General features: G+C 41.7%; 3 protein-coding genes across 3 annotated transcripts; all 3 read left to right on the forward strand.

Annotated features, from left to right (window-relative positions):
- Positions 1-1,809: 1,809 nt before the first annotated feature.
- On the forward strand, positions 1,810-5,403 carry gfi1b (growth factor independent 1B transcription repressor). Its single transcript, XM_079235453.1, has 7 exons — positions 1,810-1,914; positions 2,709-2,808; positions 3,040-3,207; positions 3,331-3,569; positions 3,682-3,819; positions 4,360-4,525; positions 4,911-5,403. Exons 2-7 carry the CDS (start codon positions 2,715-2,717, stop codon positions 5,087-5,089), a joined length of 984 nt encoding a protein of 327 aa, XP_079091579.1. The 5' UTR covers positions 1,810-1,914; positions 2,709-2,714; the 3' UTR covers positions 5,090-5,403.
- An 8,119-nt stretch (positions 5,404-13,522) lies between these two features.
- Positions 13,523-19,343, forward strand: gtf3c5 (general transcription factor IIIC, polypeptide 5; the record flags this gene model as incomplete). Its single annotated transcript, XM_079234768.1, has 11 exons — positions 13,523-13,726; positions 14,437-14,635; positions 14,882-15,083; positions 15,201-15,384; positions 16,219-16,323; positions 16,726-16,840; positions 17,042-17,122; positions 17,705-17,793; positions 18,084-18,166; positions 18,739-18,881; positions 19,058-19,343. The coding sequence occupies 11 exons, from the start codon at positions 13,523-13,525 to the stop codon at positions 19,243-19,245; spliced, it is 1,593 nt and encodes a 530-aa protein (XP_079090894.1). The 3' UTR covers positions 19,246-19,343.
- Positions 19,344-23,034: 3,691 nt separating this feature from the next.
- On the forward strand, positions 23,035-27,353 carry LOC306751984 (bile salt-activated lipase-like; the record flags this gene model as incomplete). The annotated part of the gene is made up of 11 exons (XM_079235672.1): positions 23,035-23,100; positions 23,503-23,650; positions 23,730-23,849; positions 23,931-24,128; positions 24,251-24,381; positions 24,506-24,613; positions 24,706-24,820; positions 25,207-25,393; positions 26,261-26,461; positions 26,864-27,073; positions 27,170-27,353. The coding sequence occupies 11 exons, from the start codon at positions 23,035-23,037 to the stop codon at positions 27,351-27,353; spliced, it is 1,668 nt and encodes a 555-aa protein (XP_079091798.1).
- Between the last annotated feature and the right edge of the window lie 596 nt (positions 27,354-27,949).

Genomic DNA, 27,949 nt, shown 5'->3' on the forward strand with positions numbered 1-27,949 from the left:
TAACAAAAGATAATATGGTAAATATCTGCAGTCAGTCTCTAGGAGATTTATTCTGATTGAGCTGCTGACTCGACTATATGTTGGTTGCTGCATACAGCGTCAAATGTACTATAGTTTATTAGATTAGATTTAATTGCCATTAGACAAATGCAGTTTAGCATAAAACCAGAAAGTACAAATAGTAACACACATGCAGGCTTATTGGTGAAATTTCAGAGGCCCTCATATCACGCAATATCAACTCTATTTAAACACTCTTTGGATTGTGGGATAGGTTGCTGTGTGTGTGTGTGTGTGTGTGTGTGTGTGTGTGTGTGTGTGTGTGTGAGAGAGAGAGAGAGAGAGACAATAGAGTGCACGTCCCTTAAGGCTAAAGGTAAGCAGTTGTTTCAGACCTTGATATATGAACAAGTTTAATCTTAATGGGTCCACATTAACAAACGTTATCTTATTTAGCTATTAAGCTAACAAACCAGTACGTCTTACTACAGCTGCTTTTCATTTATTGTACTTTGTAAAACTAATTGTTTAGATATAGCAGTGGATTATATTAGTAAAATAACATTATATTTTAAATGTAGTTAATAAAATAGTTGACCATGGCTTCACATGAAGCTATATGAACTTGCCCATCTGACAAGTCAGCTACTTTCTTTTTTTTATATACATAAACCAGTGTGTAACAAAAATGAAGGACACATTACATAACATATTTCCAAAGTGCGTATTAAAACAAGCAGGTCAAACGTGTTGTGAGATGGTCACAGCTATAACTGATTAATGCATTGATCAAATGTATTGATACAATAATTTACTGATACATAAATAAAATTAAATATTATACATGCATTTTGTATCAACGTCCAGGAAATATCCAAAGTGTCAAACTCCAATTCAAGCGTCAAGACTTTGAGATGCGCACACTCTCCACCAGATGTCGCACTTTCCCTTCCTTCCTCGTGTAAATCCTCTCCTCTTCATCAAAATGTTTTTAGATTCTTCCACTCGATGTTATTTTAACATGATTTGAGAGAAAACAAGTATTTTAAAAAGTAATTAAAAATGAATAAAAAACGTATTGTTTTAAAGCTCGCTAATTATGTCATGTCAATCTATCCTGTCACTGCGCACATGCGTGACACAGCATCCTCACGTGTCAAGAAATCTCTTGTCTGAATATTGACATGCTTTAATACATAAAGACAGAGTCAACAGCGTGGATCTCCCGGACTGGTTTGGTGTGTGTGTCTTTGGAGGAGCTACAGTCTCATGATGTTTTGTTCCTTCAAATCATGCACACAATACACAGCGTTACTCCGAATAAATCCTGTAAATCAAACATTGTGAGGTGGAAATCATTCTGGTCGGATTTTTTTCGTTGGATGTACTTCCTTGTGTTTTTGTGCTTTTAAAAATATATAGACATTATCAAAGAGAAAGTAACTTAAATTGATGTTTGGTTTGAGTAACAGCGCAATTAGGCAACAAAAAGAAAAGGAAACTAAGTTTCTCATTTACAAGGCTCGAAAATAATATTTATGAGGCTCAATTTTATCTTTTCACCCCGAACGTTTGACACAGTGTCACTTTGTTTGGAGTAACTGTTCCAGCGACAGCCAGGGCCCGTTTACGCAAACGTCCACCTGCAGGTTGGCCCTCATTGGTTGAAACCACAGTCAGATTCCGCTGCGAAATTATCTGATTGAAAATCAGGGCGGGGAGAAAAAGAGAGAGCAATAAGTGTGATGGGTTTTGGGGTTGTTTTTTTTTACACTGCTTTACTTTTCGGACGTTTAGGAAAGGATTTTAGCGACGCATTTTTTTTTCCGCTTCACAACCCCAAAAGATACGAGGACAATATTATTGTTGCAATAACTGCACTTTTCATTTCGACGGGAACCCGCTCGGTTAACGGTGAGTTGCGTGTGTGCCGACTGACAGAACTTCTACTCCACTCGGGAAACTTTTTGACAACTTGTTTTATAACCTGCAAACTATAAGTAATATATGCAAACTATGAGTAACGTTAATTTAAACATCTGAAATATGTAAACTTTATGTCTGTGGAACCTATCGACCGAGTAGAAATAAATAATAATGTGTAGTCATCCATTAGCGCGTGACTTTAATGCAAAATTCAATAATAACGGAGTAACACACCTGCAATAAAAGACTGAAAATATAATATAAAAGTAACCTGACTGAAATTATATATATATATATATATATATATATATATATATATATATATATATATATATATATATATATATATATATATATATAGATCTATGTATCTCTCTCTCTGTTTCTCTCTCTCTCTCTCTCTCTCTCTCTCTCTCTATATATATATATATATATATATATATATATATATATATATATATATATATATATATATATATATATATATATCTCTATATCTATATCTATATATAGATATAGATATAGAGATATATCTATATATATATATATATATATAGAGAGAGAGAGAGAGATATATATATATATAAAGAGAGAGAGGAGAGAGATAGATGATAGATATATATAAAGTAAGATCTTAGATAATACATTGTAGTGACCTTTTATTTATTTTTTTACAAAATATGACATGAAAAATATTGTATTGATAATCATGCAAAATACTTTATTGTGTCATGAGGATTGTTATTCTACTTTTTATGTAATTTTTTGGGGTGTGTGTGTAGATCAACATGCCTCGGTCATTCCTGGTGAAAAACAAGAGGTGCTCGTCCTATAACGTTCACCGATCACATGAAGATGAGCCTGAGGCCCCAACGTGTAAAGGTAAGACTCGGATCAAAGAAACAGTCTCTTATTACTCCCTTGTGTCGTTTTTATAATATTCGTTTTTCTATAATAATGAAATCATACACAGTTCTCTATCTTAAGGTTAAATACTGAACAGATGTTTCTTACTTAAACAAAAATGTCCTCCAAAAGGAATTATACAGCATCTACTTGCTGTGTATTTTTGCTTGGAACTCAATCCCACTTCTATTTGCTGCGGATTTGCAGAAGAAACATTAGAGGCCCAGAGCACGGACTCCGAAGACAGGCCTCAGTCCTGCCCTGCGGACCGCTGCTCCTTTGAAAAGGAGAAGCCAGAGCTTGAACTACCCTTTCCTGCTCACCCGGAGCCAGCCAGACCTCCCGTGGCCCCCACACAGCCATACTACCTAAATGGTGAGCTGCCAGTTCATTCATCTCTCACCGTTCTTCCTGCCGCCTCCATGAGCTCTCAATCCGATGGGTGATTTATTCTTCTTTCCTTGTGTGTGTGTGTGTGTGTGTGTTCACCCCCTGAAGAGCCCCACATGGCCGGATTCGCTCCTTACTTCAAGCCGTCGTACGGCTGGGAGCCGGTGCCGTCCTCCTACAAGCTCCGCCAGATGAGTTTCAGCCCCACGGTGCTGCAGCACACCAGCAACCTGTACGGCGCCCACATCAGCCGCAGCCCGCAGCCGCAGCAGCCTCAGCAGCCTCTGGACTGCAGCACGCACTTCTCCCCCGCCTCAGACACCTACCACTGTATCGCCTGTGAAAAGGTGCATAGAACATTGTTTTTTGCCATATTGTGAAACAGGAAACTCTGCCGTTCGGCTGGAGGTTCAGTTGAACTTGTCCGCCACCTCCATTAACCGGCCGCCACTCGTCTAGGTGTTCTCAACGCCCCACGGCCTGGAGGTTCACGTCCGGAGGTCGCACAGCGGGACCAGGCCTTTTGGCTGCAGCATCTGCAGGAAAACCTTCGGCCACGCCGTCAGTCTGGAGCAGCACATGAACGTCCACTCTCAGGTATGTTGCTGGAACAATACGGCCCACTGCAGGCTTCGGTCTAGGGGGCTACTCCAGTATGTAAAGGTTGCACCACACTTCCCATAAGTCCCGGTAAGCGGCCACATCTTTCGATCCCGACGCAGGCTCTGCGTTAAGAGCTGCTCCTCTCCATCATGCCCAGGTTGAGGAGACCCTGGTGACATCACTGTGACATCACCGGGGGTTATTGTGCATCTGTAGGGGTCGTTACGGGCCATTATATCACTTCACAGTCTGAGCAGCACTCAAGGAAGACGAGTGAACACAACTTGATGTGTGAAACGAGTGCATTGCCCCTTTTTAATACAAGTTGCTAGAAATTCATAGGGGAAAGTAGGGCCTTTTGAGCGTTTATTTGTCGTACAACAGAGTTGTTAACCTTTGTTTTAGTTGCGTGAATCTATAACGTTTGACTATACATTTCACCGCCTGTCATCGGGTCAATTTCTGTTTTCAAGGCTACAGTGAACCGCGCCGCCTCAACCTTTCTGTACATGTGTGCTTTCGTCTTTCAATCAGGAAAAAAGCTTTGAGTGCAAGATGTGTGGCAAATCCTTCAAGCGCTCCTCCACTCTCTCCACGCACCTGCTCATCCACTCGGACACGAGGCCTTACCCCTGCCAGTACTGCGGCAAGAGGTTCCACCAGAAGTCTGACATGAAGAAACACACCTACATTCACACCGGTGAGTTTATGTAGATGGTCTGTTTCGGCAGGTGGCCCGATATGAATCTGTCCATGGCTCCTCTTGCTGTAATCTTCTGCTTTCCAGGTGCAGCGAGCAGGAACTGTTTCCAGGAGTAATATAACTACTGATAAATCAGAAAAATAAAACTTAACCAAATGTCCTGTGGATTTTGCATATCTGGTTTTCCTGCTTCATGCAGAGCTCTGTAAAAGGAAGTCTGTGTGAATCTGAACAATGGCATAAGTCTTCACCTGTAGTCATGAGTGCTTATCTTTTTTTGATGGGGGAAAAAAGCATACCTCTTATGGCGCGCTTAACAAGCTATTTGGAAATGATTTCTCGCTGGTTTATTTGTACGTGTGTGTGTGTTTTATATTTGTAGGTGAAAAGCCGCACAAGTGCCAAGTGTGTGGCAAAGCGTTCAGTCAGAGCTCCAACCTGATCACCCACAGCAGGAAGCACACGGGATTCAAACCTTTTGGATGTGACATTTGCTCCAAGGGCTTCCAGCGCAAGGTGGACCTCCGCCGGCACCACGAGAGCCAGCACGGCTTGAAGTGAAGAGGAACCATCGTGTGTACGATGCGTTTTTATATAAACAATATGCCCGTATTGAAGGCGATAAAAAAAAAAAAAGAAGACAAAAAAGTCACCTGTACAATGAAGAAATTGCGTATGAAAATGTATAAATGTATGAGATAATATATTGGAAGTGATCTTTCAGAGAAGTGTTTACATGTGAATGAATGTGCCGACGTCATTGAGATTTTAAATATGCTTTTGGCTTTTGAGGACTAAAAGGCAACAGGGACAATATGTTTGTGTTTCCTATAATTTATTGAAGGGATATGCTTGATGCAGTGTGTTATACTGGCTGGAGTCCGCGTGTGAGTTGCTAAAAGCGTGAAATAAAGAGAGAGGAGGAGGAAAATCTTTGGTTGTTCTTCTAGAATAAAGACATGCAAAATGAAATGTGTTATAAAATCCTTTGCACCTTCCGGGCAAAACGCTTGCCTGTTTGTCTAAGACGAGCACTGCAAACACACTTTAACTGTAAAGTTCTCCTCTGATGTGTGTGTTCTCCTCAGCCACTCTCACGTCGGTAGCAGGATGTAGAATGACTAGCGGCTAGTGGCTAGTTTAATGGAGTAACGCTGCATTTAAATGGCGCGTCTGGAGCGCCATACAAATCTCAGGCCGGAGAGCAGAACAGTTAGCATCCCTTCTGTTCGCTTTGAGGCTCTGCAACTTCCTCGACAGAGACGAAACCGGCTCTATAATCTCAGTAGAAAACACAATTAAACAAGCTGTCAGAACTTTGACCACACACCCTTGCGTGTAAGCGCTTGGCCTTCCCAATGCATTGAGTCCAATGGGATGCAGGGACTAGTGCGAGTCTGGGGAAAAGGGATTGAGTCGTTACCACACCCAGCCAGCCTGCTGGATTAACCTCAACAAACAACGAAGACTCACCACCTTCCTCAAACACCAAACCTGTTAGGACATTAAGCTGCTCGAGGCAAATCACATCATCACCGGCACCTTTTAAAATCTGACAGCAACCGGATGAACGGTTGTCAGAGTTTGCTCAAATGTTTGGATCTTTTTCCGATTGATTGGCCCCGTATTTTATTCAGCCGCATGGTTCTAAAAAATACTTTGATACATATATAGAGGGCTAAACGGGACGAGAAAACACATTACACCTGTGCAACAAGAATGGAAACTAAACTGGGTGCATTTGGTCCCTATGATGCTGTTCTCTGGAACTGATGACCTGAGATCTGCCGTAACTGTGTCTTCTTTGAAAAGCAGTCTTGAACCAGTGCTTTTTCTCCCAGGCTTTTGGTAGTTAGAGTGTGTGTTCTCCAGTTTGGTAGAGTGTGTGTTCCTCAACTTAGGCTACCTTCTGGGGACACATTTCAGACTGAAGACCAGTATATTGGGGGCGGCATGTGCAATTGGGGACAAAAGCCGTGTCAAATATACATGCCTAATGTGTGCGCGTGTGTGTGTGTTTGTGTGTGTGTGTGTGTGTGTGTGTGTGAGGGGGGGGGGGGGGGGGGGGGGGGACTTGCCTTCATTATTGGGACGAAATGCATGTCTCCATGTTGTAGATCTTTACAATTTAGGGTGAAGACATGGTTTAAGGATAGGGCTAGGTTTAGGGTAAGGTTAGTGGAAGGGTGAGGTAAAGGTTAGGTTAAGGTTGAGGTTTAGGTTAAGTATAGGATGAGACTGGGAGAGTTTATGGCTAGTCAACGTCCCAGAAGTCATGAAAACCCAACCGTGTGTGTGTGTGTGTGTGTGTGTGTGTGCATTGTATGGTTGGCTGAAAGGTTATTTTCAAATAAAGTATTTTTTATAAATGTTGCTTAATGTTTACTATGTTTTGCTGGAAAGCCCACTGAGTTGACCTGCTATACACAGACAATTGATTGATATACAAATGACAAGATGGGATCATAACTTCACTAAAAGTGTATTATTCACCCCTGCTGTGCCACTGGGAGCCTCCGCTGCAGAAATCAGTGTCTGCATAGGGAACAGAGGAGACGAGAGGGCTTACGGTCCGGCAAACAAATCTGAGGTCTTTATGCAAAATGTGTTGATTTTACCAGGGCAACAGGGTCCGCTGTGATCCACGACGGTTAAGATCGCTGCATCCTGGTAAGAGGAGATGGAGCAAATCACAATCCTGCACAGGTAACCAACAGAAAGAAAAGACACGCAAGGGTGGGACTTAACAAACAGGACATGGGTCCTGAAAGAGGAGGGGCGGTGATGTTTGTGTGTGTGTGTGTGTGTGTGTGTGTGTGTGTGTGTGTGTGCGTGTGTGTGTGTGTGTGTGTGTGTGTGTGTGTGTGTGGGGGTGAACGAAGAAATCCCCCCTGTAACATTCTTTCACCTGTGTACAGTTGTATGAGCATGAAAAGATTGATGTGGAGTCCTTTTTATGAATTATTTTGTATTATTTTAACACAGATGACAGAGCAAATAGCAGATGAGGACGGTGCTGGAGCTGTTCATGTGGTTTTCCAGCTTTTGTTCATTTGCATGAACGTTGCCTGAGGCATTGTTGTATCCTGAAAGTTGCAAATTTACTTGATGGTTTTTCCAACTGTTAAGGCTCCACCTGGGAACTGTTTCTTAGGGAAGTTTCTTTTTTCCTCACAAGCTGCGCGTCGAATATATTTTTAAAGTTTTGTTTGCAGTATGACATGTCTGAAACGTTGCTGCATAAAAGTGGAGCGACGACGCGATCTGAGACCAGAAACAGTCTCACAACAACACCGATCCACACCGATCCACATTCAACAAATACAATTTTATTTTTTTCAAATCAAGTTTCCAAACATCAACATTGTGCCCCAAAACCAACACACTCCAATCCAGGCGCGGCTCCGTCTCACACAAACACGGACATAACAAACACGGCAGAAATTTGTCTTGCAAATTGGCTGCATGCAAATGAACCCTGGCCGGTACTGTGGAAACACTGCCGGATGGAGGGACGGCCCGAGGCCTCTGTGGCACCTCCGTGGAAGACGGAGAGGAAGATCCGCTCTCTCTCTCTCTGAGATCAAAGACATGTCACTGGAGTCTGAGTCATCATTCACCGTTGGAAGATATATCTGCCACTAAACACACACCTTTTGTCACAACCCATATCTCCAACTGCTCTTTTTAAATACGCCCCCACTTCCCCCAAAAAAAATCACTTTCTCAGTTGTGGGACCCAGATTTGATTCCATGTCAACTTTTTCAGCTGTTTCAGCCATTTCCCAATGACTTGTGTTTCATGTTCCTGAAACGCAAACCTTTCCTCTCCTTCGTAAGACTTTGCATTTGACGGAGCAGCACGTTATGCGCTTTCCATAACATCCTGTGAAATGAGAGCGTTTGAGTCCAACTGGTTCATTGCGTTACGCTTTATACAAAGCGAGGCGGTTTGGAAGTTGAACTCAGGGATATGTTTATGTCTTAAAAATAAAAACACACTTATTCAAGTTGCGCCCAGGGAATGGGTCAGGAAGCTGCAAATACTGTAAGTTGGCCGACACATCTGTACAAGAGGTGTGATATATATGAATATATATATATATATATATATATATATATATATATATATATATATATATATATATATATATATATAGATAGCTAGAGCTGCTGTTTTTTAGTGCTTTCCCAGAATACACCAGTGCTAAAATACCCCAATTTCACAAACAATTGAAGCGTGATTTTATAAAGAACGTAAATATGTGATGTAGTAAAAACAATTCTGGCATTCGAAAGTGTTTGCAAAAAGATGATGCAAAGACATAATGAGTGGAAGGACTCGAAGGAACAGGGCTGCTAAAGATGCAGAACACGTTTGATGAACACAAAAAACAAGAAACATGTAGGCGAAAAGTGAAAGGTACGGGCCCTGAAGTGACAATAACACAATAACAACCACGGGTAAGCTACGGCGTTGCGTGGCCTTTGTGAAGTCAGTGTTGAGTAACATGCCAGCCGTCCATCACGCTGTTCTTTTGCACCGACAGAATCATCCAAACAGAAATATGAGCTGTCAGCATGACTGGACACAGGGAGATGCTGCGTGATCACATCCGCTGCTGTCACTCAGTGTCGGGGGTGAGATACCATTTGACTGTCGGTGACACCGTGTTGTGGCCCAGCACGTCCTGCCCTCCAATAGATAAGCGCAGCGACGGGTCGCACTACCGGCCACGCCTACAAAGAGTCATAAAAAGACCAACGCTTCCTGTGGTGGCCTTTCCTGGGATGTAATCGTCCATTTCACAAGAAAGCAACTCAACACGATGCCGTCAACTTACATCCAGCCTGTTATCTTCACAAGAAGAGACGCAACACTCCAATGCAGGAAACAGAAGAAGAAGAAAGAAACGTAGAAGCAGCTCATGAACGCTCAGGAATGATGATGTGGTTATGAATGAGAGCCCCAGAAATCTATTAGGTTTAGGTTTACTTTCTAAAGTGTGACGTTCAGTGACCTTTGGACTCTTTGTGCAGCCAGTGAAGGCCCCATTTACATTCATTCCTCGCACAAGGCATTTGCATTCGTCGCAAAGAGATTCATTTATCGACATGCCTAGCGCCTGGCGTGCCCATGAAATATGTCAAGCGTGGCGAGTGCTGATACCGGCTGGGGCGTCCTGGGTACCAAGCGGTCTTGGATCTGAGCCATGTGGTGAGCGGTATCCCAGGAACCACATGCCATCCCTCTCACGCCGTCCCCGTGTGTCCCTGTCGAAAACTGTCCGATAAAAGCCAACAATGCTGTACAATTGGGACGAGTTGATTTAACGAATAATATATTTGTATTACCTATTCATTGATTGTGTTCGCTCAATCGCGTAAAGCTGAAAACTTAGCGATGCAATTTTAAAAGAGGCACCATAGCAAGCAGATTGTCTGCAGCAGCGGTTCCCAACCTGAGGATAGGGTCCCCTCCAATGGACCCGATTTCATGCATTTCATGACATCTGGAGGTTCATGACATGATATGGAATATGAACGGGATATGATACACTTATGTTATTGAAAATGAGGTGCAATTCTTCAAACAAAATGGGATGGATTGTCTCGAAAATGTTCACAGACATTCATGGTCCGCAGAGGATGAACCCTAAAGACTTTGTTGGTTCACCAATGTTTTTTTTGCTCTAGCGCCAACTTTAACCTCAAAGCAACACAGTCTATTTTACTCAGAAATGACTGGATCCTTTTTTATTTCCAGGCCAAGATAATCAAGTAAAACAGGGAAACAAAATCCCTCTTTGATTGTTTTGGTCACAGACTTATTCAGCCAGTGGAATGTTGATTTTTGAGAGCTAAATAAAAACAGCTTGTGCAGCGACGTGAAACTTGTGGGCGGATCTTCACGTCGAAGCCGCTTGAATAAATTACAAGACTGCCACAAAAGCAGTTGCTGACACTGATCTTTAGCTTTGCCTACGGAGAGTGACGAGGCTTCGTAGGCGTGGCCTAAGATCTACGTCACGCGTTCAAACATGGCCATGCATACAGAAAGCCTGTCCAACCACAGAACAGCCAGCTGCAGGCCGCGGAGAGAAGGGATGACAGGAGGGGAGATACATGCTGGGTGAGAAGTCAGAGGGAGTGGGAGCAAAAGGGGGGGAATCTGAGGGCAGCAGGCTCTTTCAGAGTAAGAGGCTGTCTGATAAGCTTATCACGGCCTCTCCACACTGCAACTGCCGGAACACGCCAGCAGAGCCGCAGGGAGGAGCGGACAGGCCCTCGGCTGAGATAGCACCAAGAGCACCAAACGAGACCAAAAGAAAAAGAAAAAAGAAAACAGAAGGAGAAAGATCATGAAAATCCTGACTTCACCACAGCACACTACAGATTGTCAGTCAGAGCCGTGGGTGCTTTCTGTCCCCACCCACAAAACACATGATGGGCCGGACCGGCCCTCACCATGTATGTCTTTATTGAAGCCCTGATGGTGTTCACAAAGCAAGCTGCTGCAATTTATCCATGAATGGAATCCAGTGTCACAGAACATGATAAAAACTACAAGAACAAGAAGTGAACTTATATGTCAGAGTGTGTATGCAATTCTCTCAAAAAGAAACCTGACGAAGGAGGTCCAAGGTTTCCCAAGATCCTCAAGGATTTTCTTCTTTCAAATGTGGAGGGTAGCCGATAAATCTTCACCTTGTCATAGCAGGACAAGCACAGGTGTTGCTGATGGTGTTACCGACGGCTCCTTTCTCTCCAGCTATCGCGTGAGCCTTGCGTGTCCCTCTGGTGAGCCACTATTAATGTCAGAGATTACACCTGTGCCGTAACTCGGCTGCCGTGACGAGTCAAAGGCTCGAATCAAAAAGTCAAAGAGGAATTTGTAGCCCTTGATGCACACTTTGCAAAAGTTTGCATTTCTGCCTTCCAACCCGCACGTTTAGCGCACAGTGCGGCTGCCTTTTACAAAGTAGGTATACTCTTGCATGCAGTATGCATTTAATTGGGACATACTACTTCCTCATAACGTGACAGGATGTAGTGGGACATCCTGGTATTTTTGGCATACTGCATTTGACATATGATGTATTGGGACATGTTAGGTCTTTATTTCCTGGCATACGAAATATGATCTTAGTATCCTACTGTGGGTGCTGGAACACACAGAACGTTTGGATGAGGGAATTCCCCACAGTTCAGAGCGATGTGACTTTAAACACAAGGGGAGGCTTGCAGGTAAGCAAAGAGGAAGGTGCATGGGTTTTCACCCTGGCATATTGTCTTTACTCAGTAATGAAAGAAATATTACTATTATAGGATTTAAGATTGTACATAATAACACATGAAGTCAGAGGAACACAAACTTCAGGTATTTTAAACACCTGGTTTATCCAGATTACCTGCTTACTGAAGTTGTTTTGATAAAAACATAGAGAAAATACATTATTTGACCATTACAATAAGAGCCTGGAAAACGTTAAGATAGGTAGTAAAAAAAACATTTTCTAAAAACCCTGCAATTGTACATAACATGTTTTGGTCGTCACGGTAAGGTGTCCAATCAGATGGGAAAATCATAACTTGAATCTCTGCGTATCCTGTACAGTATACAGAGATTGATGCAGCAGCCGCTTAGCCTAGCTTAGCACAAAGACTGGAGGAGGAGGGGAACTGTTAGCATAGTCCACCAACACATCCAAGACACACATGGAATTGGTTCAGAAGTGCATCCAAGACAGAGGCTCAGTGTGCACACACTGGAACCCTAAACAACAAAGTACACTCGTTGCCAGCGGGCGCATGTTTCATCTCTTCATGTGTGAACGAGACAATGAAAAAGACAACGTTTTAGTTGTTTAAAAGGCATGTTGTTCACCAGGTAACCTACGGGTTTATATTGCACTAGTTGCAGCTCACCATCCAGCAAAAAACAGAATCACCATTTCCCCCCTACAACTGTACATGAACGCACCATTCCAGCAGCCTTTTCAGTTGTTTTGAACGTTTCATGGGACATAAATATTAAAATATTTCACCATAATGTCAGGTGGTTGTTCAAGAAAACAATAAGATAAAATAAAAATAATATTAATTAAACAAAAACCTAGTTCTTCAACTCAAATAAAGGTGATTTAAAAAAAAAAAGTGAATATGAGACGGTGACTGGCGGTGACATTGTAAATGTTAAACCTTGCACATCCTTAAGGCATGCGAGAAGAAGACAAACTAGAATCTAAGTAAACACAGCATCACATCAGACTATATGATTACCTAAATAACAGCATCTTAAATGATTTGGCAAACACAACTGTTTCTTCAAAGTCCTCTGTCTTCTCTGAGGGGATGACGGTCTGTTGACAGTTTCTGGGAGGGACAGCACATAAATCCTCTTTACCAACAATGGATGTCACCTTCTGGCAATACAAATACAGCCGACTATTAGTGACTGTTAGAATACACAATCCTTAATATGAAGTTGATGAATCCACAGATGATTCACATAGACTCGGGGCATTCAAGATGATTCAGTTACTTGAGTTGATCAACTTTGATGGGGTAAAGCTTTTACCACACACACTATGTTCCTCCCATGCTTTTCCCACAGACAGAATTTCCTCCCATGACCGCATTTCTTTTGGTTTTACATCGCCACCACGTGGCCAAACATGTGCATTGAATTCGGTGTGACTGCTACCTTAAAAATAAAAATAAATTATAAATATAAGAGGGGGACATAGTGAAAGTACAGGTGTGACGAGATGTTACTTGCATAACGCCTCTTCGATAGCGCAAAGGAATAACACAGACGAGCCTGACGTGTTGAGTGAGTCCCGGCGGAACCATACGAGTGCACATTTGTTTCCGCCCGGCGTTATTTTGCACTTGGACACTAGATCCGCCGCCGCCGCTGAGCGCCGTCTTCCTACGTTAGCCGGGTGTTAGCATTATGGCCGCGTAAATAGTAAAACTAATATAGCCAACATGGCGGACTCCAAGGGGCCGAAGCTGGACTTCACCCTGAAGCAGCTGACTCTCTCGTGCCCGACGGAAGACGTGGACGTGCCCGGCAGCTCGTCCCGCGTGGAGCTGTGGGACAACAAGCTGGTGTGCGTGGAGTACCCGGGAGTGGTCAGCAGTGCGGACAAGATGCTGGAGACTCTCGGGGGGGAAAAGGCAGTGTCCAGAGTAAGCGGACCGTGCTTCACATTACGCACGTTAATATCATTTTGTAATAGGTAACATAATACGTTTTCCAATGACACATTTCATATCTTGATAGTCAGACACAAAGCTACATGACAGGCTGCCAGAAGAGCAAAATGCAAATATGGGTACTGATTTTATTGTTGTTAATAAAACAAATTCCATGTGACAACTACTTGTTTTGTGACGTGCTTTATTTTTTAAAATGTCTAAAGCACTTTGGGCTGGATGACTTTCATAAAAGTTGCTCTACAAATAAACATAAACATTTATGTCGGCCCAGGCTGACAGTTTTCCTTTGCAATAGATTCCAATTCTTATTAGGTCTTTTTTTTAATATTTAAACATTTCAGCATGAAAGTATATTTAAGAAATAAAACAAAGCAAATATAATATTAACAACCCTGAACTAAATTAAGTAAATAAGACAAGGATATAAAAAATGAAACTACACATGTGTTACACGCGCTATCTTACATAGACAAATACCGTTTATTATTATTATTATTAAGATGGTTCCTGCTTTTTATCTTGAGGAGGGCTTAAAATAGGTCTGGATGGTTTGTAACACAGTTTTTTTTAAGTTAATTGAATAAAGTGAAACGTCAAGTGGCTGTTTTTTTAGTTCATGGCTGTCAACATCTTTGCTGCACTACTCTGACTCCTGTCTGCGTTTCCTGTGACTCCCACAGACCTTCGCTCACCCCAACAGGCGTCTTGAGCTGCGCTTCCGACCTCAGGACCCTTTCTGTCACTCTCTGTGCGGAAACCGCTTCCCATCGAGCAACCTCGTCCTCAAAGTGCGGCGGCGTGTGCGGAAAAAGGACCCCAAGGACGCAAAGATCCACATGGAGATACTCGGAGTCATAGGAACGACATACAAATTCCAAGGTTAGATTTAAAGTCCTCATCGTGCGTGAAGTTTGTTTCCTTTCACGACCGTCAAAGATATGTTTCTTGAATTGTGTAATATTTATTTTTTTGTTGTATTATTTGCCTTTTTCAATAAATACAATACAAATTGATTGTGCTCTTTGTGATACATACATTATTTTATCTATTTCTATTTTTTATCTATTTAATTGACTGATATAGGAAGAAATTAAAAGATTACGCTGTTTTTTTGTTTTTCTACAGGGATGGCAGACTTTCAGTGTCTCGCTGTGCATTCAGAAGATGGGAACGACATGTCTTTGTACAACAAGATCATCCTCCGCAAATCAGAGAATCAAGAGTTCTTTGAGCAGCCCATGCCCTTCTTCCTCCCACCAGCAAGCTTCTCCCGCCTCGACTCTCCTGTGGACTATTACTACCGGCCCGACATCTATCAGAGTTCACCGTGAGGGCATATGTCGTGATAATTTCACTGTGAAGCGGCTTATCGGGAATCTAATACATATATATATATATATATATATTATATTATATAATGTGTCTCCTCCTTCTCTGTTTACAGCCAGACGCCCATCAGCAAGAACAACTTTATCGGGTTGAATCGAGCTCGCCGGCCACACAACGCCATTTTTGTCAGCTTCGCAGAAGCCGACGTGCCCACCGAGTGCCTCGAGGCAGCCACGGCCAACTGGTTACGAGTGTGCGTGAAGGAGAAGGACAAGCAGGCTGCGGAACAATTGAAAAAAGTGCGTGTGTGTGTGTGTGTGTGTGTGTGTGTGTGTGTGGTTACTAGGAGTGCAACAAGCTCTGTGGTTACCAGGGTCATTAGTGTGACCAAAGAGTCTTTTAGAAACAGAAGAAACTCTGATGTTAGTCCCTTGTGAAGCATAACTGTTTTGGTTCCAGCTGGTTGGTTACCCATTGGGAGGATTTGCTTCTTTTATCTGTTTCACATCGTTTAAAATGAAATCTTTCTTGGTTTTAGACCATGGGTCGCATTTTAATGACATGTCGCTTCTCTTCGGAAATAGTGAATATTTTATAGAAGAAAATTGGAGTATTAAAAGTATTAAATGATAAAATTAAAAAAAGGCAATCATTAGGTGAAGCCCTAATATTTTTCTCCCCCTGTTCTGTTCTCCATAGAAATAGTTTAAACATTATTTTTGTCTCTCAGTGCGCATACTGGGAAATAGAACATGTGAAACGTGTCGGTTTCAGTTTACTTTCAGTGTTATTCATCAAAACCCACTGTGTGTCTCCCTTGAGGCCCAACGAACGCGCCTGTTCCTTTCCTCCCTCACAAACCATTTGCAAATGCTGAAGCCTGCGTTGATTATTTCCACGTTTGCCGGCTTGCAACCTTCTTCCTCTCTGCTCTTGTTGGTGCAGTGCTGCTGTTTTCAGTGCACTCGTGTGTGAGAGGATTGATGCCTTTTAATAACTTAAAACTACTGTAGCCAAACCATCATAAATACCGGTTTTCATTCAAGAAATGACTGGTTGATCTCGGAAAATGTTGTTATATAATATTACACGGGTATGACTTTATCTTATCTTATTTTTTGTTTGTTGCCTAGATGTTTGAGAGCCGACCCATCTGGTCACGTAATGCGGTCAAGGCCAACATCAACATCCACCCTGATAAGCTGAAACTGCTGCTGCCCGTCTACGCCTTCTACATGGTGAGCTGAGGGGACACGCTGGCCTGATAAAGAGCGTGGGGGTGCATTTAAGGTCACACGGAAGTGACTAAGCATCATAGGGAAAAATGGAAAAATCCACAGCTGAAATCTATTCATCTGTGAATATAAAGGAAACTTATGACACTGCTTCAGACTGTGGAGAATGCTCCAATAAAAACATCCTTTTGGTAAAAGTGCAAAGCTACTATTTGTATTTGATTGTACTTCTTAATTTTAATCCACTCCCCGTACATTTGTAGAGTTACTCCCACATTCTGTTATCTGCTTTCACGAAATAATGAAGTCAATTTATATCACGACTGAAATGTTCTCAAATTAAAAAGGAGAAGCAACCTTTCCCCCCGCCTAAATGTAAGTTAACCCTGAGATTTGCTCTCGAAGGTGACGGGACCCTGGAGGAGTCTGTGGGTGAGGCTGGGCTACGACCCCCGAAAGACACAAGACTCCAAGAACTACCAGATACTGGACTTCAGGATCCGCTGTAGCACCAAGCACGGTAAGAGCCGGAGGCAGTTACTGAAATGTATCATCTCCTGACTTGTGTTCAGAGTTCCTTTGAGTTTTCTATTTTTGGCATCGAAGGTAAAGAAAATGGAGGGTTTGTGCCGATTCAGTGATATCCTTCATCATCTTTATGAAAACGCAAGACCTGTCTGCCTGACACTGACTGTTGGTTCCTCTGTCTTCCTACTTTTAGGGTATTCATTATCTGACATACCAGTAAAAGCCAAGAGGAGTGCCCTGAACTACAGTCTGCCGATCACATTCAACAAAGCAGGTGAGTCTGTGAATGTATTCAGACCAAACTTACACAAAGAAGCCACGGGAGACTTTACCGCTTTAGTCATTTTCTCGGTCACATAATTCATACACAATCCGGTCACGTATGTACACCACCTGTCTCTCACTATTGACAAAGTCAATATAAACATTTGGCACTCAGTCACTCTGCACATAGTCTCACTCACCCAGGCATCAACATTTCGGTTCGGAAAAGTGAAGCCAATGTAGAAGCGCCTTAAACCTGCATTATTTCTCATGACCAGCAGGGGGCGACTCCTCTGATGGCAAAAAGAAGTCAGGTTGTAGAGAAGTCTATGCGGAAATTACCCAACATCTCTCTTCATTTTATTCCCTCAGTAAACATTTTAAACAGAGTTTTTGGCCCTAATCACTTGTTTCAAGTCTTCTTCCATACGGCATGAGGTTCAGTTAGTACATTATTGTCCAGTTAGAATCAAATAGACAGGCTCTTTATCAAGTGTGCTTTTAAAAATGTAAACGCATACCACTGCAATAAACGGTTAAAACCGTGATGTGAGTTTGTCTCCTCGGTAATGTTTTATTGTTTCTCTTCTAGGCCCAGTGGCAGCTAGTGTGATGGAGCTTCCAGCTCAGGAGGGTCCAGGCTCCAGTCGAGATCCAGTCCCAATCTCTTACCAGCTGAAGGTCGGCGATAGTCCAGTATCACCTTCTGTAGTTGTGTTGCAACATTTTTGGAGCACAGCGCTAACATGCTAGCTTCAAGCTCTTCTTGGGCGAACCAATTTAATGCCACGATTTAATATTTTGTCTGTATTATTCAAATAATAATGTCATGCCTTGTGTTTTTCTTCATCCAAGCATTCTGAATCTCTGTGAGCCTAAATGTTCAAATGAGACAAGTTTAAAATGGCCTATCATAGTCATGGAAAACTTTCATTAGACGATACTGACTGACCTTAGTTTCACCTCCACAGGAGTCGTCCTACATTTTCAGAGAGGGCATGCTGCCTCCTCACAGACAGATGTTTTACCAGCTCTGCGATTTGGATGTGGAAAGGTACGTTACATAATGCTAATTGTATTACAAGTACTTGAGGGAAATCAAACCGCTGTCAGGGTGTCTGCACGTGCTGAAAAAACATCCTAACAATTTGGAAATGAGGTGTTTGTCTCAAATATAAGTTTAGTGTTATACATTTAAAAATGCCAGGGATCTTTAAAGAAAAATGGCGAATTGTTGACAGTAAGAAGAAGAACGTGAAGGTGATTCAAGTGATAATAAATTCTTGCAAATTTTTGTCCGAGCTTTTGATTCATTGATTGCTGTCTGGATGTTATGAAAAATGTAACAAATATAATATAATATTTTGTAAGTTTAACCCTGGCTTTAATGTTTACAGCTGATAACGATGGGGCTAGTTTTATTACTTTATACACGGCTTGGGAGCTTGTAAATTCACCCCATGGAACAATAACATCATATCTTTACCTGCATTAACAATACATCTTCATTTATTTTGTCATATTTATTATCATAAATATCTGACTCTGCGAAGAAACTAAAGTTATCAAAAGACAAAGAAAGCACAAGTACATTTGACTTAAGTGTCAACCCCTGTGCGTCTCCAGCATCAAACAGGCGGTTCAGCAGACGTGCGATGAGGAGCAGGTATGCGACGAGCGGGACGGCTGGTGTGTTCTCGGCACCACGGACAAGCTGAGGGACATCATCTCAGCCATGATCAAGACGGTCATCCGAGCCAGTAAACCATGTAAGGGAAATAGATTACCTGCTGACAGTCGCACCGATAAAGCACTTTTCTCTTACCATAGACGCACTATGGCCGGGGCGGGACTTGGGCACCTGTAACAACTGAACGCCGTGTTTAAAGGCGTCTTATCTGGTGCGCCTTTTGGTTCGTTAACTGAAGTTATTTCTCTCCCCCAGCGTTGCCGGAATTCCCCAAGAAACGCAGACGCATAGGCCTCAATTCAAAATATGCTGAGAGAGAGGCGGAGGAAGAGGTGTTGGATGACGAGAACAAGGACGACGAAGACGAATATGAGGAGGATGAGTTTGAGCCGTCGGAGGGCAGCGAAAACGAGATGGAGACAGAAATTCTGGATTACTTGTAACAAATCTCGGCCATTTTGATGACATTGATCTTGAATGTGTTAGTACTTAATTTGTTTCTGTTAAAGTTGATATGTTTGAATTGTTGTTGTTTTTTACTCAAATGGAAATAAAAATGGAAATAGTTGTAGTGGCTTGTGTAAGAACTGTATATTCTTTGTAATTATGAGAAACTACACTGGAATACGTCACGGATACCAGTCAAGACACAAGAGATGCACAACATTGTCAAAGGAAATAGCTTGGAAATGCCATGTGGCGGTCACATCCTGTACATACTGTCCTTTATTTAATGGTAATAAGAAAACGGTGAGAAAACCAATGAGCATGAGAGTAAAAACCCAGACAGGATAGATAATTTCTAATCTAACAGCTCTGCTGTATTGCGTCTTCCTGGTGGTTCGAGTCAGAGCATGCCTGTGCTTCCATCTCGTGATGAAGGTATTGGAGTCCAGCTATACTGCGTTCGGGAAAAAGGTCAATCATGAAACAAGGAACTACTTTCTCACTCTTTGGATTGGCTGCAGCTGTGTGACTTTGAGTCCAGTTGGACAGCTGTGTCAACTCAGCAGAGGTTATTTTAACACAGTTTTTTAACCCACTAAATGTATCAAAACTTTCCTAAAGCCAAAACGCAACACCTTGGGCTTTGGGGATGCCATCATTTCCATTTTGTTAAATTTGTACATGGATCCTCTTAAGTGAGATCCATCCTGATTTCACCTTTCAATTATAAAGAGATTAATTATGTTATATTAATTATATATAAAGATTGATTGTGTATATATATATATATTTTTTTTTTAATGGGACTTAAAACTCACTAAACACCAGCGCCCCCAAAACTGAGGCCAGAATTCTTCATCAGGAGCTCTTCCTCACTCTCAAAGTCCTCGTACTCCCATGAATCGATACCAAAGCCACTGATGTGACATTGCAAAAAAAACTGCCTTACAAGAGCATATAAGTTCATTTTATATGTTTATAACACAATTCAACCATAAATAATAACATAAACCATAAATATGACTCGAGAGGACTTGAAAGTGACTCGAGAGAGCTCAGTTATGTAAATATCTATTTTCATACCCTAGCTTGATGCCACACATGATTGGTACCTTTCTGAAAAGCTTACTACCTATGGAATCTGCCAATTGTGCCAAAACCACTGTCAGACAACGCCTCAGCAAGATAACCACATTAAAGCCAAACAACTGAAATATGACTCACTTATGGATGAAACAATATTCCACACAGCATTGCTTGGTATGTATTGGTGCATCTGCTTGAGCAGAGCACCTCTGCTGTGGAACCAGAGGCGCCCAAGGTCCAGGAAGAAAGTTGGGGCATTTTTGCTTTCAGGGACCTAAATCTACGGTACACGAAATGGGTGTGACGTTACCTAAAGGATCTCCGGAACCATAACATTGATTAACTTCATTTAAATTGCTAAAATATAGTTAAGTCTTGTGGGAATAATAAAAAACGTAACTTACCGTTAGGTTTATGTAATTACATAAACTAAACCCTGTAACCTCGTTGACACTTCCGGGCGGCAGCTGTATCGTTTCACTAGATCGCTAATAAGTGCACTTTGCAAAGTCTGATTTCAATAAAAGACACCTCTTCGTAACCCTACGAGCTTGTATGAGTCTAATAAAGCATTACGAATCATTGTGTGTAGTATGTTAGTACCTGAAAAATATCCAATGCGGCCGGACAGTTTTTTCTTCCTACTCCCTTCGACGTTTTTGACTGTGCCGGCTTCCGTGGTCGGGGGAGGTTTCTTAGAACGCGTCACACGTCTTCAGCGGAAGTTTATGCACAGTTGGATACGCAGAATGCCCCATGTTTTGGCATAAAGGTTATAACTTTTGGTTCAACAATTGTTGAACCAAACGAATGAAACTCCTTCGTAACACCCCAATGCTTTGTTTTATTGTGATTTGTGTTGAATTCTGATTCTTTAAGTCCTAATCTTTCCAAAAAGGTGCCATACTAGTATGTGGGATGTTGTTAAGGCCCTGAACCATACAGTTTGAAAAACTCGGTGACCACTTGAAGAAGCATATTTGGGAAATCTTGCTCATATCATGCTGGATGTTCATATTTATGATCAAAATATGTTATAAAAGTATTTTTTTTTTAAATCACAAATAAATTCTGAAAAAAAAGATATAAAATAACACAAGTATTATAACTCATGTGGGGTTCGTACGACTACTTGAACAGACCTCACTAAGGCCTCTAGAAGGGCTTAGACTTTGGGCTCAAAAGTGAGTAGCCTACTTACTGCTCTTTACTGCACCTTGGCCAGTGGCATGGTAGCCTACTTCTTTCTCTCTTACATTGGCCAGTGGCATGGTAGGCCACATAGTTCTATATACCAGTGTTAAGTGTCTCATACAGGTTCACACTGACATCTTTATGACATAAGAATCCTTCCATTTTGGTTCTTGAGACTCAACCACTGAGTAGCCAGTTTAGTTTCCTTTAAGAACAACTAACTTTTAAAATATTTCTGGGGTTAATCGCCTCCTGTGCGGATGGAATATTATTTCTGCAAACGAGAACAGTCTCTCAACCGGAGCTGAAGAAGGGAGGGTTGTGTTAAATCGAACAAAAAGGAGCTTGATAAGTGAGCAGTTTTTTGATTCGTGGAGAAAATATTTAGAGTATTTTAAATACAAAATTACTCCACTACAAATGACGTTTGATTTTTTTATCGCCCCTATCAAACACAAATTACTCAAAAGTAATTGAAATACCGTATTTCAAATACAAGTAATAGAAATACTGCCCATCTCTGCCTGTATTCACCGTCTGTCTGAAACGCTCCGTTTAAAGCTCCTGTCTCTTTAAGCCCAGTCTGCTCTGATTGAGAAATATGTGGTGCGCCTTTGCACAAGGAGGGTTGCATGAGGTCATATCATTGTGGATACAATGCATTCACGGTAAAATCTATAAGCAATCATGAATAACATATTCTAATGAGCTGATGTGACAGAGGATCCAAATCGGAAAGGCTTGTTGAATCACATGTTTCCACAAAACCAAAACCAACTGGTTTGTCTGATTTCACAGTTTGTTGGTTGGTGTGCATTCCACACACCCAAATGTACAGCACAAGGACTGACAACGTGAGTTTTTATGATGTGTCCCTTTAAAATGTTGATTCTGACCTCTTGATCTTTGTCGAGTGAAAACCTTCAACCGAGTCAAATGGCTTCATCAAAACACAAGAGAAGGTCGCCCCCTTTCTTTCTCCATTTTCATTTGAATTACTATTTAACTATTGACTACTTGACTCTTTGGAGAAAGAGCATTTAAGGACAGGACAGGGTTGGTCCATTGCCACGGTTGATCCTCACACACTTCACTGTTCGGTTGCATGTTGGCAGTTGTGGCGACCATGTGGGGTGAAGGTGTTGAAACTAGTTCATCATGTGTGATAAGAAAAGTACGGATTAATGAAATATGTCACTGTTTATTCACATTTCCTTCTACCAATATCCACTAAAAAAACAATATGTTTAGAAGTTGGCTTGAATCTTTGTTTGATCGCTACATATGTTAGTTTGGTTCAGCCAGAGAGGTTTTAATGAGTTTGAGGTAATCGATATAAAGTGTGATGGAAAGTGCTGTGGACACAAGGTGATTAAATATTACGTGTTATCTAACAGTGGAAAAAGGAGGCGCACGGACTGCACACTGGTCAGATGTTGTTGAGGGGAGGGGTCTCTTTTTATAAAAGCCTAGACGTCCATCAACTTGGTTGTCACAGTTTAGTCATGATGGCGAAGCTGGGCATTTTGGTAGCGGTTGCCGTGTTTCTGGAGGCGGTCTCTGCGGCCTCCGTAAGTATCACAAAAATGTTATTCCATATATCTATATATACATATATATATATATGTATATATAGATATATATCTATATAGATATATATCTATATATATAGATATATATAGATATATACACATATATATCTCTATATATATAGAGATATATATATAGATATATATGTATATGTGTATATAAAAAGTCTTCATACGGTTGTGTCACAATATATTTCTAACCCAGTTATTTTAAATAAGTGTTCTTTAAATTGCTGTATTACATACTTTGAATCTAATTTTTTTTTTTTTTTTTTTTACAAAACATGCCAAAAGGAAATCTAAATGGAGCATTCCACACATAATTTAAAGTAGTTTTATGTGAAAATTAAAGTAAAATAAGATGTTTGTGTTCATCCTCTGTAGCTCGGGGTGGTGCACACAGAGGGAGGTATGGTGCAGGGAAAGAACATTCGTCTTGGGTATCGCCATCACATGGACGTCTTCAGGGGGATTCCCTTTGCTGACGTCCCTGGAAGGTTTGAGAAACCAACACGTCACCCGGGCTGGGACGGTGGGTAGAATGACTGGACTTCTCACCCACTGTGTATGTATGTCTTACCTGCTCTCACACTGCGCGGGTCTCTCGTCAGGTGTTCTGAAGGCCACCGAGTACAGCAACAGATGCATGCAGGTGAACATGCTCATGAGCGATACCAGAGGCAGTGAGGACTGTCTTTACCTGAACATCTGGGTTCCTCACGGCCGCTCAGGTAAAGACTGAGAGAAGTCTACAGAGGGGCATCCTTAAAAGATCCACACTACTTCTAATTCCCATTCTCTCTGTCTTCTAGTGTCCACAGGTATGCCCGTTATGATCTGGATCTATGGGGGAGCCTTCCTTGCCGGAGGCTCGATGGGTGCCAACTTCCTGGACAACTATCTGTACAGCGGGCAGGAATTTGCAGACAGAGGAAACGTTATTGTGGTGACGCTGAATTACCGTGTGGGCAGCCTGGGCTTCCTGAGCACCGGAGAATCTGACTTACCTGGTAGGAGCCATTTTCTTTTTTTCACAACAGAATTAGAAGATGTTGGTCCTCCCGCCAATGTTATGTATTGCACCATTAAAATCAAAGTTCCACGACTGAGTGAAAATTATGATACTCGGCAGGAAACTACGGTCTGTGGGACCAGCAGGCCGCCATCGCCTGGGTTCACAGGAACATCCGCTCGTTCGGAGGAGACCCCGACAACATCACCCTCTTCGGAGAGTCTGCAGGCGGAGCTAGTGTCAGCTTCCAGGTCAGCTTCTAGCTCTCTTGCTTCATTCTGGGTGTAGACAAATGATGGATATGAAAATTTAAGTTTTTAAATTTGAATCTAACTTAAAAAAACATTAAAATACTAAAATATGTATTTCCCACAGACTATCACTCCCCACAACAAAGGGCTGATCAAGAGAGCCATCTCCCAGAGCGGCGTCGCTACTTGCCCATGGGCTATCAACAAGAACCCCCGCAGGTTCGCTGAGGAGGTGCACAACCACTACTCTTGTGTGTTTTATTTCTTAGCGTGGTAGAACTTCAGCGCTGGTAGACAATTCAAGCAAATTTAAACTCTCCCCAGGTTGCTGTGAAGGTCGGCTGCCCCACCGATCAGACTATGGCCTTGTGTTTGAAGATGACTGATCCTGCGCGTCTCACGCTGGCCGGCTCTCTCAATTTGTCCAGTTCACCCGATAGTAAGGACAGCATACAATATACTTTACGTTTTAATTTGAGACATTGTGGCACTTTCTTCCAGAACAATGCATAGATGAAAAAGTCAGTTCCCTTCTTCTGCAAGGGTTTATTGGATCCTCACCGGAGAAACTGCTGATGTAGCCAACTCATAATGCTCACATAACAGAAGTGAATGGCAATAATTAGCATTTTCTTTTTTACGTTTTTCTGGAAATTCATTCAAAATGTGCGCTAAATTTAAAGGGGAACTTGGCCCCAAAACACCGTCTAGACCTCAAACAGCTTGTGGCCTAATGCATTTGAAGCCTACCAACAGCAGATCTAAATCCAATTATGTATAAAACATACAGTTAGATATATATCTCATTGTATCTGCTTCTGTCAGACCCCATTCTCTCCAACCTGGTCCTGTCTCCTGTGATCGACGGCGACTTCGTGCCGGATGAGCCTTCGAAATTGTTCCACAATGCGGCTGAGATCGACTACATCGTTGGCGTCAACGACATGGACGGACACCTCTTCACTGGCTTAGATGTTCCTTCAATCAACTCCCCCCTGGTGAACACCCCTATGTGAGTTTAACCTTCCTCTTGTGTTAGCTTTCCGTTACCATCTTATGTTAACGGGTCGGTTTTGACCCATGTCTTAAATCAATCTTAAAATGTAAAACACACTAAGAACAATTATCTATCATCCAATTTGTCTCTCATCTCTTGGTTACCTTGTTAGGCTTCCTTATCCATGAAAAGATTGTTGTATGTTTTACTATTTTTGTTTTGGGCCTCTGGGCCTTTTCTTTGTCAGGATACCCCTCGATTTCAATAAAAAAAATTATAAAATGAACCTCAAGAGAATCATATAAATAAATAAAAGGTTGTTGTGTTACCTGACTATTACTGAGGCGTATTAGAACACATCTGATAAATACATTTGTTTTATTTATTTTTTCATTTTAATATCATTAACTATAGTAACATCTATGGTGTTACGGGTCAATTTCGACCCATATATATTTACTTAAAGAAAAAGGCTAAAAAGTCTTTTTTTCAGGGATATAACTTTAATACAAACACAAAATGAAAAGCAGAACAAGTCATAACACAAAATATAGATTTGCAAAGTCAAACAAACAACAACCAATCACGCAAATCTTATTTTTATATCTGGGTTGAAACTGACCCTAATAACACAAAGGTCATAATTTCAACCAGAGCATTTCATATTTTGTTGACATAGAGGTTCCTGACAAAGTCAAAAAGCCTTGATGCAATAAACAAATGTATGTGGCTCTTTTATCCATTTAAAAACCACACAAGAGGAAAGTTAGCCGTGTGAAACATTGACAATTCTACAACGAGAGCAGCATGTCGTTCTATTGTTACCATTGTTAGAGCTGTGGTGTTTTATCAAACCTAATTTTCAAACCTTCCGGATCTCAGCGATGACATGAAGAGGCTCCTGGCTGCGTACACTCAGCAGGGCAAGGCTGCTTTGGACCACGGTTTCTCCACATACACCTCAACCTGGGGCTCAAACCCTAGCTGGGAGACCATCAAGAAAACCATTGTGGCGATTGGAACGGACTACATCTTCCTGGTTCCTACTCAGGCTGCCCTCTACCTTCATGCTGCCAACGCCACGTGAGGATAAGATCTTGTTATTCAGACGTCTCTGTCAGTTTATTTAGAAGCCCTTTTGTTCAACACCTTGCTTTTGAAGCTGGGGAATAAAAAAACATGATTTATATACAAATTAAGTTAATTATTTAGAATTATTTTCTTTTTATCTATCAAGTAATGAATAAGCCCTGCTGTATTTCATATTTACGAGGCTCACTCGTAAAAATAGCATCAAGCATCGGTACGGTGTCGTGCAGGGCATGAAATAACTTGCACTACTCAACATCTGTCATTATAAGTAGACTTCTGAGAACCTGCAGAAAAATTCAGCTTTTAGAGTGCTAAATGTGATCTTTATTTTTGTCGCCTGCCTCCTTGGTGTAGTCGTTGTCAGATACCAATTATTTTCTCATCTCTCCAAAGAACCGGTCGTACCTACTCCTACCTTTTCTCTGAGCCCAACCGTATGGGCGGCATTGCCCGGCCTTACCCCAGCTGGATGGGAGCCGACCACGCTGATGACCTGCAGTACGTGTTCGGAAAGCCTTTCACCACACCGCTGGCGTACTGGCCTCGCCACCGTGACGTCTCTCGCTACTTCATCGCCTACTGGAGCAACTTCGCCAGAACTGGGTATAATTCTGCAGACACGCGACATGGGAACTTCATGACATCAAACACACCTATGGGTCACACTTCAGTTGCCCTTTTCTCTTCTTATGTCCACAGGGATCCCAACATAGGAGAGTCGGGAGTGCCCACTGCCTGGCCTACATTCACCAGAGATGGACACAAGTTCCTGGAGATCAACTCTAAGATGGACAGGAACTATGTGCAAGAAAAGATGAGAATGCCTTACGTGCATTTCTGGACCAGTGTCCTACCCAGTCTTCACATGACCATCTCAGAATAAAGACCCGTGGACCTTTAGATCTGAAGTATCTAATCACTATTGGTCCATGAAAAAATAAATTGATGATAAATACAATTTATATTTCTATGGTTTCCTTTTTGTGTTGACTTATTTAAATTTACAACAAATTATGTACGGTAGTGCTAAATTCACTTTGCATGTATGGAACCTTTTGGCTTTGTTTATCTTTTTTTACGATAACAGATGCTGTTAGCCTTCTACTAGATACAATTTTGGTGTTGATCCTAATGTACAATATGTTATTGGTTGTGCAGAAGAGAGTGTTCATTTTATAGTATAAAAATAAACCAAATATAAACAAACAAAAAATGGAAAATATGGATCTATTGATATTCAGACTGCACTGCTGATTTGTTTCCAGTTTATCTGCGTAAGTGAGAGCGGGGGCTCTCAAACTTCCATTTGTACTCTTGGATTCCATTTGAACTATTTGTACTCTAAAGGTGTTCTACCATAATACTTCAGACCTATTTCATAATGATAAACAGAAACACATTTCCATTTCAATCATGATGCAGAAGATGAAATAATCCTTTATAAATTCTACAGCTGGGAAATTTGCAATGTTATTGAAA

This window comes from Taurulus bubalis (genome assembly GCF_910589615.1).
Source record: "Taurulus bubalis genome assembly, chromosome: 19".
Lineage (NCBI taxonomy): Eukaryota > Metazoa > Chordata > Actinopteri > Perciformes > Cottidae > Taurulus > Taurulus bubalis.